Genomic DNA, 12489 nt, shown 5'->3' on the forward strand with positions numbered 1-12489 from the left:
ACTTGCTGGCTGGCTGTTCTTCAAGAATAAAAATCGGGTAAAGCACAGGAAGCTCTCCAGTGCTTGCGCCATGTCGTCGGTCTCAATTTACTTCCAAATAACGCCAATTGCCACCCTAACTTAAAATATTATTTAAGAAAGTAAAGATGAATTGAATTATAACACATAGGCCTACAAGGTCAAGTTCCTACTTACTGACTCCCCTTTTTCGCTGACTTCTGTTGTTGTAGTGGTAGTAGAAAGGGTGCATTTCATTAGGCTTCTAGATATTTACAGAAAATGCACCTTTCTTCACGTGTTGCCGCGCCTCCCCAAGCGCTCTTTGGCGCCCCCCCAGGGAGGCGCGCCTCACCTATTGAAAACCCCTGCAATACATGTACCCACTTACTTTACCACTCCTCACTTCTCCTCCTTTTTCCTCCCTTCTCTGATTCCCTTTAATCTTCACCTCTCCTACACCTCACCTGCTCCCTCTTCTCCTCTATTTCCCTTTCTTCTCCTCCCCTTCTTTCGTCTATCTCCTCTCCTCTCTTTCTTCCCTCCTCCTCTCGACCTCCCCTTGTCCTCTTTTTCCTCCCCATCCCATCTTGTCCTCTGCTCTCTTTCCTCCCTTCTCCTCTCCTCTCGTACTCCTTCCCCCTGTCCTACTATATCCTATCCTATCATCTCCTCTCTTTCCTCCCTTCTTTTCTCGTCCCCCTCCCCCTATCCCTTCCTGTCCTCTCCTCTCTGTCCTCACTCCTCCTCTCGTCCTCCCCTTCTCCTCTCTTTCCTCTCCTCTCTTGCCTCCCTTCTCCTCTCCTCTCCTCTCTTCCTCCTATCCCATCCTGTCCTCTCCTCTCTGTCCTCACTCCTCCGCTCGTCCTCCCCTTCTCCTCTCTTTCCTCTCCTCTCTTGCCTCCCTTCTCCTCTCCTCTCGTCCTCCTCCCCCTATCCCATCCTGTCCTCTCCTCTCTGTCCTCACTCCTCCTCTCGTCCTCCCCTTCTCCTCTCTTTCCTCTCCTCTCTTGCCTCCCTTCTCCTCTCCTCTCTTCCTCCTCCCCCTATCCCATCCTGTCCTCTCCTCACAGCGCTGCGTAAGCTGGTGGAGAAGCGGCGTAACATCGAGGGGAAGTTGGAGCGGCGTGACATCGTGAAGGACTACTGTGACTACGGCTCGGCCACCTACGCCCCGCTGTCACGCGTAGGGGTGTTCCCGGACCGAGATTCACAGCGCCATGTTGTCAAAAGCCCCCTCCTGGACACCTATGAAGGTCTCAACACTTTCTTTGTTTTTCTTATTTTCATGTCTTTTCCTCAGTTTTGTGTCCTGCTGTCAAGCCTGGGATTCTTTTCAGACTTGGACTTCTTTCTTTCTTTCTTTCTTTCTTTCTTTCTTTCTTTCTTTCTTTCTTTCTTTCTTTCTTTCTTTCTTTGCCTTCTTTTTCTACCTATGGTGTCGTGTGGTGGTGTCTTCCCCAACAGAAACACAGACCGCCATGTTGCCAAAAGAGCCCACTAAAGGTCTCCCTGACCTCCCTCTTCATTTCTTGGCCCGCCCCCCTCCCCCTGTCTCTCTGTCTTTCTGCCTGTCTGCCTGTCTGTCTCTCTGTCTGCCTGTGTCTCTCTTTTTCGTCTTTATGTGTGTTTGTTTATAATGATATCGTCTCATCTTCACAGCAGTGCCTATAGAGTCCTATGGAGTCCATTGTAGCATGTGTGGACGGTAGCCTCCTGTACAGCCATGGCCTCCTACACAGAGATAGAGAGAAAAAAAGAATGATATCACAGAGAGAGAATCTCAGAGAGAGAAACATACGGGGGAAGAGTGAAAGGGAAGGGGGGCACAGAGACGCAAAGAAAAGTTCAGCTGTTTCTGCCACTCTGTTCCATAGGCTAAGACAGCTCTCTCTCTCTCTCTCTCTCTCTCTCTCTCTCTCTCTCTCTCTCTCTCTCTCTCTCTCTTTCTCTCTTCTTCCAGGCTTGGTGCAGCTGGAGGCTAACCTGCCGGCGTCGGTACTGCAGCCGTGTATCAAGGCCCCCAAGCCGCGCGTCAACAAGGGCTTCATCAGGCGCGCCGACCGCAGCGAGATGGAGCTCAGGAGGACCTACGAGGTACTAGGACCACCTGACCATCTTCATCTTATTGTTTTGAATATTTGTATTTATATATTTTGGACATTTTCAGCATCTCTGCAACACTGAAATAGAGGAACACCCTTAATTGTATTTCTGTGAATCTAACACTGCAGTCCGGTTCTCGATTCTGATTGGCTGATAGCCGTGGTGAATCGGGGACAAACCCACACCTTCCAACTGAAGATTCTATGGGCGCCTAAGTCAGACCCGGCGCAAGTTACGCCCAAACTGAATATTTATATCTGTGGACGGCGTGCGGAAAGCAGAGTAGATATTTACCAAATGTGCAGCAATCAGTTTTATTAGATAGAGAATGTTGGGCAATGTTGAGCAGTTAAGTTTGGGAAGTCATACAAAATCCAAAATCCCTCGAATTGCAGCATGTGGATGGTTATGTTTGCAAAGGTCACACTATACCAGAGGTAAAAAGAGGATGGTATGGACACATGAACCAGCCAAGTTATGCACATGTTGTATTAATTAAGTTGTACACAAGGGGAAAAATGATTGACAGTTGGGGCAGTGATCAGCGGTAAACCAGGTACATATGAGGCGATGAGACAGTAAATCGACACATTGATGAACACATCCACAGACAGCTTCACATCTATGGACATTTTCTATTCTATATTTATTTAATGTGTGTATTATAAACATGCATTATCAGTCTATAAGGCCAGCCGTCTTACAAATGCACAGCTCTGCTTCTTTGCTGACGAACTGCATAAAAAAGAAATGGCATGCAACAGGAGAAACGAAGCTGTCCATCAGTATGGCACTTGGTTGTATGCTTGCCTGTATGCCGAATGGCTGACAAAATCAACCATTCTTTTTCTATTAGTACAGCTGCACTCGGGATTCTGCAACTGGCTTAAATGTTGACTTAATTCCTTGCAGAGTCGGAACGCACAAACGATTATAGCCCACAGATACATGCCACTGAAAAGGTCAGGGAAAGACCTTTCTAACAGTACCATGAACACATATGGATGCATGGATACATACACCAAAGTGATGTCTACGCAAACGTCAATTAAAACAGGCATGCAAACACGGATTTCCCCCCTTGAAAAATGACCGCACTTCGATGGTCCATGCTGAAAGCCATGGGGAGTGATTAACAAAAGGGTATTTCCAAATGTAATGTAGGCTACCCTAAATGTAAAATGTGAAGCATAGGTCAATTACTTCCTTACAAAACATGAATATGGCTAGGATAGGCCAGGGTAGGCATACTATTTATTTTCCACCATTACCAGACAAAGAACCACCAACCACATTGTTCATTGTGAACTGGATTAACTAATGTTAAACTGGTTATCATGACACGTGAAATCTGAAATCCCAACCAATTTTGGGTCATTACAAGTTACTTGTAAGGTTGCACTTTTTACGTTTGCTGTTTTGTTTAGTGCGTACACATGGCTTAAACATGGAGGTGCACATATTTACCACAAAGTTTTCTTTAAATACTAAATTTTATTGTGAAATTGATGTGTGCAATATTTTTTCTCTGTCAGTGTACCCAGTTCAAATCTCTTAATGTGCCCAGTTCTGCTTGCCACTTCAAATCTCTCTTTCAAGGTGCTCAGTTCAAGTCTCTCCTTCAGGGCACCCAGTTCAAGTCTCTCTCTGTGTTTCCAGATTAAGTTACTCTTTCATTGCAGCCAGTTCAAGTCTCTCCTTCACTGTATCCAGTTCAAGTCTCTCTTTTAGTGTTGACTAATTCAAGTCACTCTTTCAGTGTGCCCAGCTCTGCTTGTCAGTGTAAGTCTTTCTTTTAGAGTGCCCAGTTCAAGTCTTCCTTTCAATGTACCCAGTTCTACTTGCCAGCTCAAGTCTCTTTTTCAGTGTGCCAAGTTCAAGTCTTTCCTTCAGTGTTTCCAGTTCAAGTCTCTCTTTCACTGTACCCAGTACTGATTGTCAGTTCAAGTCTCAATTTCGGTGTGCCCAGTACTGCTTGTCAGTTCAAGTCTCAATTTCAGTGTGCCCAGTTCAAGTCTCTCCTTCAAGTCTTTTGTTCAATGTGGCTAGTTCAACTCCTTCCTTCAGTGTTTCCATTTCAAGTCTTTCTTTCAGTGTGCCCAGGTCTGCTTGCCAGATCAAGCCTCTCTTTCAGTGTACCCAGTTCAAGTCTTTCTTTCAATGTGCCCAGTTCTGCTTGCCAGCTCAAGTCTCTCTTTCAGTGTGTGCAGTTCTGCTTGCCAGTTTAAGTCTCTCGTTCAGTGTTTCCAGTTCCAGTCTTCCTTTTACTGTACCCAGTTCAAGTCTCTCTTTCACTGTGCCCAGTTCTGCTTGTCATTTCAAGTCTCTCTTTCACTGTGCCCAGTTCTGTTTTCCAGTACAAGTCTCTTCTTCTCAGTGCAACCAGTTTTGCTTCCCAGTTCCAGCCTGTAATTCAAATCTGCCTCAGTGTGCTCAGTACTGCTTGTTATCAGTTCAAGTCTCTTTCTCTGTGTGCTCAGTTCTGCTGCTGGAGATATGCTGGTGAAATTCTCTCTTGCAGTACGCCCAGTTCTGCCCACTGGAGGTATGTCTGACTTCCACCATAGCAGTCAGTTCACTCTCTGTCTAGGTGCCCAGCTTTGTCTACCAGACACATGCCAGCTCTGCCCACCCAGGATACGAACCCATGACTCACACCATTGCAGTCAACTGTGTATACCACTACACCACTGGGCTTCTAGTTGGCTTGATGATGAATGTTTTCACTCTTGGGGTAGGGCACAAGAGTTTAAACTAATGATTAAAAGAGGCTTGACTATGATTTAATCACTGGTTAACAAATGCTTTACAATGAGTCATTAATTGGGATGTTGACTCAAACTTAGCAGTGGTAACTTGGTAAATATCGTTAATACATCAAATTTGCAGCTTTAGTCATCATGGAGTAGCGGTTAAATAGCTGAGCTTGGAACATGAAGGATGCAGATTCAATCCTCAACTAGAAATGCATTCTCACAGAAAATGCTGGAAGCGGGCTTGCCTTTTGGGGCAGAGATGAAACAAAGTACTATTGAGAAAACAAAGCTAAAAGAAATCTTGGAAAAACTCCATCCACCCAGTCAGAAGTTATGGGCCAAACAATTCAGCCATCTTGGATTCAGCCATCTTGAAAGTGTTGTAGCTCTGCGTTTTGGGGATATACTAAATGACATAGATGGTATTTTAAGTTGGCTAAGGAACACTGCATATGATATAATTTTGAAAATCAACATGGCTTCGAGCGGGATTAGAACTCACAACCTCCATATCTGTAATCCAACCCCTTTGCCATTGATATTAAATGACATACAATACATGATATTTGAAGTTGGCTAAGGAACACTGCATATGATATCATTTTGAAAATCAACATGGCTTTGACTGGGGTTCGAACCTCCAACCCCCATATCCCTAATTCAGCACATTTGCCATTCATACTAAATGACATACATACAGGGCTGTAGTACTCGAGTCCGGACTCGGCCCAAGTCCGGTCTCAAGTCCGTTTTTTTATGGACTTGGACTTGTCTCGGACTCGGTATTGTTTGGACTCGGACTTGTCTTGGACTCGGACAATGGTCTTGCCAAATTAGGCTTTTGGACTTGCCGGGTCTGTCATTAAGTTTTGTTTAGAACACTGTCCATCATAGATTGTAAAGTGGAGCTTGAAATCCAATAACAAACAAGTTTGTCTTCACATCCATGCCATATAGGTTATCTTCTAAGGTTCACACTATTGACATTCATCCTTTCATTGTTTAAAACTGACCGACATGTGACTCGGACTTGACTTGGACTCTAATCTTTTTGGACTCGGTCTTGTCCCGGACTCGAACCTCTTTGGACTCGGACTTGTCTCGGACTTGACTAGTACTGGTCTTGGACTTGTCTTGGACTCTACAAAGGTGGACTTGACTACAGCCCTGCATACATGGCATTTTAAGTTGGCCAAGGAACACTGCATATGATATCATTTTGAAAGTCAACATGGCTTTGACTGGGATTCGAACCCCCAACCTCCATATCTGTAATCCAGCACATTTGCCATGCATACTAAATGACATACATGGCATTTTAAGTTGGCCAAGGAACACTGCATATGATGTAATTTTGAAAATCAACATGGCTTTGACTGGGTTTCGAACCCCCAACCTCAATATCTGTAATTCAGCACATTTGCCATCCATACTAAATGATATACATGGCATTTTAAGTCAGCCAAGGAACGCTGCATATTATATAATTTAGAAAATCAACATGGCTTCAGGTGGGTTTCGAACCCTCAACCTCCATATCTCTAATGCAGCAGCATGCATTACCACTAAGCCAAGCAGCTAATTGTCATGCATAGTCCAGCAAGACTATATTACATTGCATTGCAGAGCTGAACAATAGGCTTCTAGAATGCTTGCTCGCACCTGCTCGTTAAGAATGGAATCTTGAGACAGTGACAGTTGAAATGGAATCCTTCACTGGCTGCACCTGTTGTGATTGACTGAAAGACAGTTAGTATTGAGCCTTTAACAGGGGAGAAAATGAGAATGAGTTTTTTGTCTTTACAACATCGTTGTAAAAAAACTAAAAGGAGTTGGCACGTGTCCTTTTCACAGATCGGAGTCATGCTTGTGATCTCTCTAACAGTCTTTGAATTAAGTTTATAGGTGAAAGGGTTCAGGCACAAATGGACCTCCGTGTGGGACATGCGCTGATCTCTTGAAAAATGCACTTTTCAAAAGACTGGGATTCTCCATAGAGCCAGGCCTGTTTTTTTACAAACCTGCCATTTAAAAAGTATTGGGAGTTGGGAGATGAAACTTTCACAATTTGGAGACATCCCATAGAGCTCGCTAACAACGCGTCAACTAAACTTCTAGGTGAAAGTGTTGATGTTTTATGACCGAAAAAGCCTCCTACACTCTAATCTCTAGAGTGGCAGAACCTTGGTTCATGGAGGTTCCACCACTGTTTCCAATGGGGACCCAGGCTTTCACTAAATCGCCAAAAACGGGAAAACGACAAGAGACACGGAGAAGCCTATAACGAAACGCGATCTCCAAGCCGAGCCGGTCGTTTTAGTGTTTGAACGGTGTCTCTATCTCGAAAGGCCTAGGAGGAGATCCATTTTCTATTTTTACTGTCCCTGTACAAGAGAACCAATAAACAGGACTTAGAGATTACTATAATCGGGCCTTGCTCTGCAAGAGCTCTGCTCTTGCTCCGCAAGCCCGCTTAACCGCAAGCCCGCTCAATTAGTGCATTCAGGCCGACCAGAACGGAGCCGCACGTGACTGTGTTACCCGGATGAAACTGCTGAAGGCCACGCTGTTGTCACGGTTCGCGGAGAAAAAACTAGTATTTTGATGTTCGCATTGCAAACCAACTTTCCGGTTCGCGAACGCTAAAATCTGTGGCATGAACACGATGGCCGGTTCACGATTAGGTGCAGGAACGGCACCGGCATGGTTCTCCGTAGGCCTGAATGCGCTAACTATGGATATGACCATTACTTTCTTTCGTGCTTCTTGGAACATGGTATGAAAATGTACATTGTTTTTTTTGTTTTTTTGCAATGCTGATAAAGTAACACAAATTCTTTGAAGCGTGTAAATTGGAACTATATAGCCCTTATAAATTGGAACTATATAGGCCTTATGAATTGGAACTATAAGGCTGTATGACACTGTGGATGTCAGCAGCTTGAACTTGGGCAATTATAGACTAGCACTTTGGTAAGTTGGCCTTGAAGCATGATGATTGCCAGTTCAATTCCAAACAGAGAATCAATTTAAAATACTTTCTCACTTGTAACTATTAATGTTAGTGAATTTATCAATAATAATTGATAATGAAACCACACATAGGAAGCTGCCATTGCCATTGTAACACAGCTCTGCACACAACAAAATCAGAGATGAGCAAAGATCTAAGATACAACTAAATGTATTTCCAAATGCAATACAAAATACCCAGCACTAAAATGTTACAAGATACAAAATGCTTCACAGTAACTGTATCAATTATCAAAATACTGTGTTTTGCATTTTCAAAGTGCACAAAATACAACAGAAACTAATGGAGTGACCATGACTAAGGTTGTGTGTGTGTTCTGACCATCATGCAGCCTGGCTCTTTGGTGTAGCAGTTAGAGTCCCAGTCTTGAATGCCAGAGGATCCAGGTTCTGGTCCCAACGGGGAAATGCAGCTTCCCTTTGCTAGACAAAAATGTCTTGTGAGACATGACCAACAATAACAGTTAGACAGCATGTGATGGAGTGACCATCACTAGGGTTGTGGGTGTGTTACGACTAACATGTCAACAAGCCTGGCTCTTTGGTGTAGTGGTCAGAGCTCTGGTTTACTACCCCAGAAGGTCTGGGTTCAAGTCCCAGCTGGGCAACTCTATTCCCCTTTGCTACACAGCAATAAACTGTATGCCTACTCTAAACCACACAAACTGTTGTTAAACCATGATTTCCATTCAATTCTGAATAGACAATAATGTTCAGTTCTTGCAATTATGGAGAAGGTTGTATAAACAACAGGCTACATGGCACAACTAACTGTAAAGAAAATAATGGCACAGCTATGTGAAGGTCTGTATGTGAGTTCAATAAACAAAGTGTATCTTGTGAATCTTGTCCACGTATCTTGCAAAGCTTCACTAATGCACCATTTGTGGTCTTAAAGTGCCATCTTGTGGGTGATGCGTGGTGCAGCATTCGTAATGATCTCTATTCAATAATACAGACTTCGAGGCTGTTTATTAGGTAATAATGTGTAGTCAGATAGTCACCTTTACCCCCACCTGCCGATGTTACATGGAAATTGAACCATCAACCTTTTGATTACCAGCCTGAGTCCTTCACCCCTTTCCCAGACAGCCATGACCAGACAAACACTTGTGCATTCCAATATAGCTAGCTCCACTTACATACTATTTGATCTGTTGCACCATCTAGTGTTCATACTATGTAATTGCATTGTTCAGGAAAAAGTAATGTTTTTTTTTTTTTTTGACTGGTCAGTTGAAATCTATTTCAGTGATCTTAATCTTGTAAAGATGTTGACATTTCAAATTTCTCTTTCAGTGTACCCAGTTCAAATCTCTTAATGTGCCCAGTTCTGCTTGCCACTTCAAATCTCTCTTTCAGGGCACCCAGTTCAAGTCTCTCTTTCACTGTGCCCAGTTCTGCTTGCCAGTTCAAGTCTTCCTTTCACTGTGCCCAGTTCTGCTTGATAGCTCAAGTCTCTCTTTCAGGGCACCAAGTTCAAGACTGTCCAGTTCAAGTCTCTTTTTCAGTGCACCCAGTTCTGCTTGCCAGTTCAAATCCCTCTTACACTACACCCAGTCTTTCCTTCAGTGTGTCCAGGTCTGCTTGTCAGCTGAAGTCTCTCCTTCACAGTGTTTCCAGTTCAAGTCTCTTTCACTGTGCCCAGTTCTGCTTGCCAGTTGAAGTCTCTCGTACAATGTGGCTAGTTCTGATTGCCAGTTCAAGTCCCAATTTCAGTATGCCCAGTTCAAGTCTCTCCTTCACTGTGCCTAGTTCTGCTTGCCAGTTCAAGGCTCTTGTTCACTGTGCCCAGATCAACTCCTTTCTTCAGTGTGTCCAGTTCAAGTTTCTCTTTCAGTGTTTCCAGTTCAAGTCTTCCTTTCAGTGTGCCCAGTTGTGTTTGCCAGGTCAAGCCTTTCTTTCAGGGTAAGCTTACCTGTTTCAAGTCTCTCTCTCATTGTTTCCAGTTCAAGTCTTTATTTCACTGTGCCCAGTTCTGCTTGTAAGTTCAAGTCTCTGTTTCAGTGTGCCCAGTTCAAGTCTTTCTTTCAGTGTGCCCAGTTCTATTTGCCAGTACAAGTCTCTCCTTCTCAGTGCATCCAGCTGTGCTTGCCAGTTCAATTTGCTGTGCGTTCCCAGTTCTGCCCTCTAGTTCAAATCTGTCTCAGTGTGCTCAGTACTGCTGGTTGGATATGCTAGCTCAAGTCTCTTTCTCTGTGTGCACAGTTCTGCCACTGGAGATACTGTATGCTGGTGCAATTCTCTCTCGCAGTACGCCCAGTTCTGCCCACTGGAGGTATGTCTGACTTGCACCATAGCAGTCAGTTCATTCTCTCTAGGTGCCCAGCTTTGTCTACCAGAGATATGCCAGCTCTGCCCACCCAGGATACGAACCCATGACTCACACCATTGCAGTCAACTGTGTATACCACTACACCACAGGGCTTCCTGCTGGCTTGACGATGAATGTTTTCACTCTTAGGGTAGGGCACAAGAGTTTAAACTAATGATTAAAAGAGGCTTGACTATGATTTAATCACTGGCTAACAAATGCTTAACAAGGAGTCATTAATTGCGATGTTGACTCAAACTTAATATTATATTACACTTAGCTGACGCTTTCATTTTATTCAAAGCGACTTACAGTTATTATTTGTCAGGGTATTGATTACAGTCCCTGGAGCAATGTGGGGCTAGGTGCCCTGCTCAAGGGCACTTCAGCCACGGATGTGGGAGAGGTGAGGGGGGATTTGAACCTGCAGCCCCCAGATTGAAAGACCAACTCTCTAACCACTAGGCCACGGCTGTCCCTTAACAGTGGTAACTTGGTAAATATGCTTAATACGGCAAATTTGCAGTTTTGGTCATCATGGAGTAGCGTTTAAATAGCTGAGCTTGGAACATGAAGGATGCAGGTTCAATCCTCAATTAGTGCATTCAGGCCGACCAGAACGGAGCCGGTGCCCGCACCAGTTACGTTCGGCACTAAAGTGCCTATTTGCGAATTGCCCTTGTTCATACAAGGCTCTGAGCTTTTGACTGAGCGTGACTGTGTTACCCGGATGAACCTGCTGAAGGCCACGCTGTCGTCACGGTTCGTGGAGAAAAAAACTAGTATTTTGAGGTCCGCATTTCGAACCAACTTTCCGGTTCGCGAACGCTAAAATCTGTGGCATGAACACGGCGGCCGTTTCGCGATTAGGTGCGGGAACAGGCACCGGCACGGTTCTCCGTAGGCCTGAAAGCGCTAACTATGGATATGACCATTACTTTATTTCGTGCTTCTTGGAACATGGTATGAAAATGTACATTGTTTTTTTTTTTTGCAATGCTGATAAAGTAACACAAATTCTTTGAACCTTGTAAATTGGAACTATATAGGCCTTATAAATTGGAACTATAAGGCTGTATGACACTGTGGATGTCAGCAGCTTGAACTTGGGCAATTATAGACTAGCAGTTAGGTAAGTTGGCCTTGAAGCATGATGATTGCCAGTTCAATTCCAAACAGAGAATCAATTTAAAATACTTTCTTACTTGTAACTATTAATGTTAGTGAAATTATTAATAAGAGTTAATAATGAAAGCACACATGGGAAGCTCCCATTGACATTGTAACACAGCTCTGCACACATGGGAAGCTCCCATTGACATTGTAACAGCTCTGCACACATGGGAAGCTCCCTTTGACATTGTAACACAGCTCTGCACACCACAAAATCAGAGATGAGCAAAGATCTAAGATACAACTAAATGTATTTTCAAATGCAATACAAAATACCCAGCACTACAATGTTACAAGATACAACATACTTCACAGTAACTGTATCAATTATCATAATACTGTGCTTTGCATTTTCAAAGTACACAAAATACAACAGAAACTAATGGAGTGACCATGACTAAGGTCGTGTGTGTGTTCTGACCATCATGCAGCCTGGCTCTTTGGTGTAGCAGTTAGAGTCCCAGTCTTGAATGCCAGAAAATCTAGGTTCTGGTCCCAGCAGGGAAATGCAACTTCCCTTTGCTAGACAAAAATAGCATGTAAAACATGACCAACGATAACAGTTAGACAGCTATAAACTGTATGCCTACTCTAAACCACACAAACTGTTGTTAAACCATGATTTCCATTCAATTCTGAACAGACAATAACGTTCAGTTCTTGCAATTATGGAGAAGATTGTATAAACAATGGGCTACCTGGCACAACTAACTTTAAAGAAAATAATGGCACAGGTATGTGAAGGTCTGTATGTGAGTTCAATAAACAAAGTGTATCTTGTGAATCTTGTCCACATATCTTGCAAAGCTTCACTAATGCACCATTTGTGGTCTTAGAGTGCCATCTTGTGGGTCATGCGTGAGGCTGTTTATTAGGTAACAACTTGTAGTCAGATAGTCACCTTTACCCCCCACCTGCCAATGTTACATCACATGGAAATTGAACCATCAACCTTTTGATTACCTTTTGAGTCCTTCACCCCTTTCCCAGACAGCCATGACCAGACGAACACTTGTGTATTCCAATATAGCTAGCTCCACTTACATATTATTTGATCTGTTCCACCATCTAGTGTTCATACTATGTAATTGCATTGTTCAGGAAAAAGTG

The 12489-nt window shown here is 43.7% G+C and overlaps 1 protein-coding gene across 1 annotated transcript in view; it reads left to right on the forward strand.

The window, feature by feature from the left end:
- The window catches only part of cfap91 (cilia and flagella associated protein 91), a 32254-nt gene that overhangs the window by 8959 nt on the left and 10806 nt on the right, over positions 1–12489 (forward strand). Inside the window, exons 9-10 of the mRNA XM_063213946.1 lie at positions 1071–1253; positions 1961–2094. Coding sequence (XP_063070016.1) covers positions 1071–1253; positions 1961–2094 — 317 coding nt within the window. The remainder of the gene's footprint in view (positions 1–1070; positions 1254–1960; positions 2095–12489) is intronic.

This window comes from Engraulis encrasicolus, chromosome 13 (assembly GCF_034702125.1).
Source record: "Engraulis encrasicolus isolate BLACKSEA-1 chromosome 13, IST_EnEncr_1.0, whole genome shotgun sequence".
Lineage (NCBI taxonomy): Eukaryota > Metazoa > Chordata > Actinopteri > Clupeiformes > Engraulidae > Engraulis > Engraulis encrasicolus.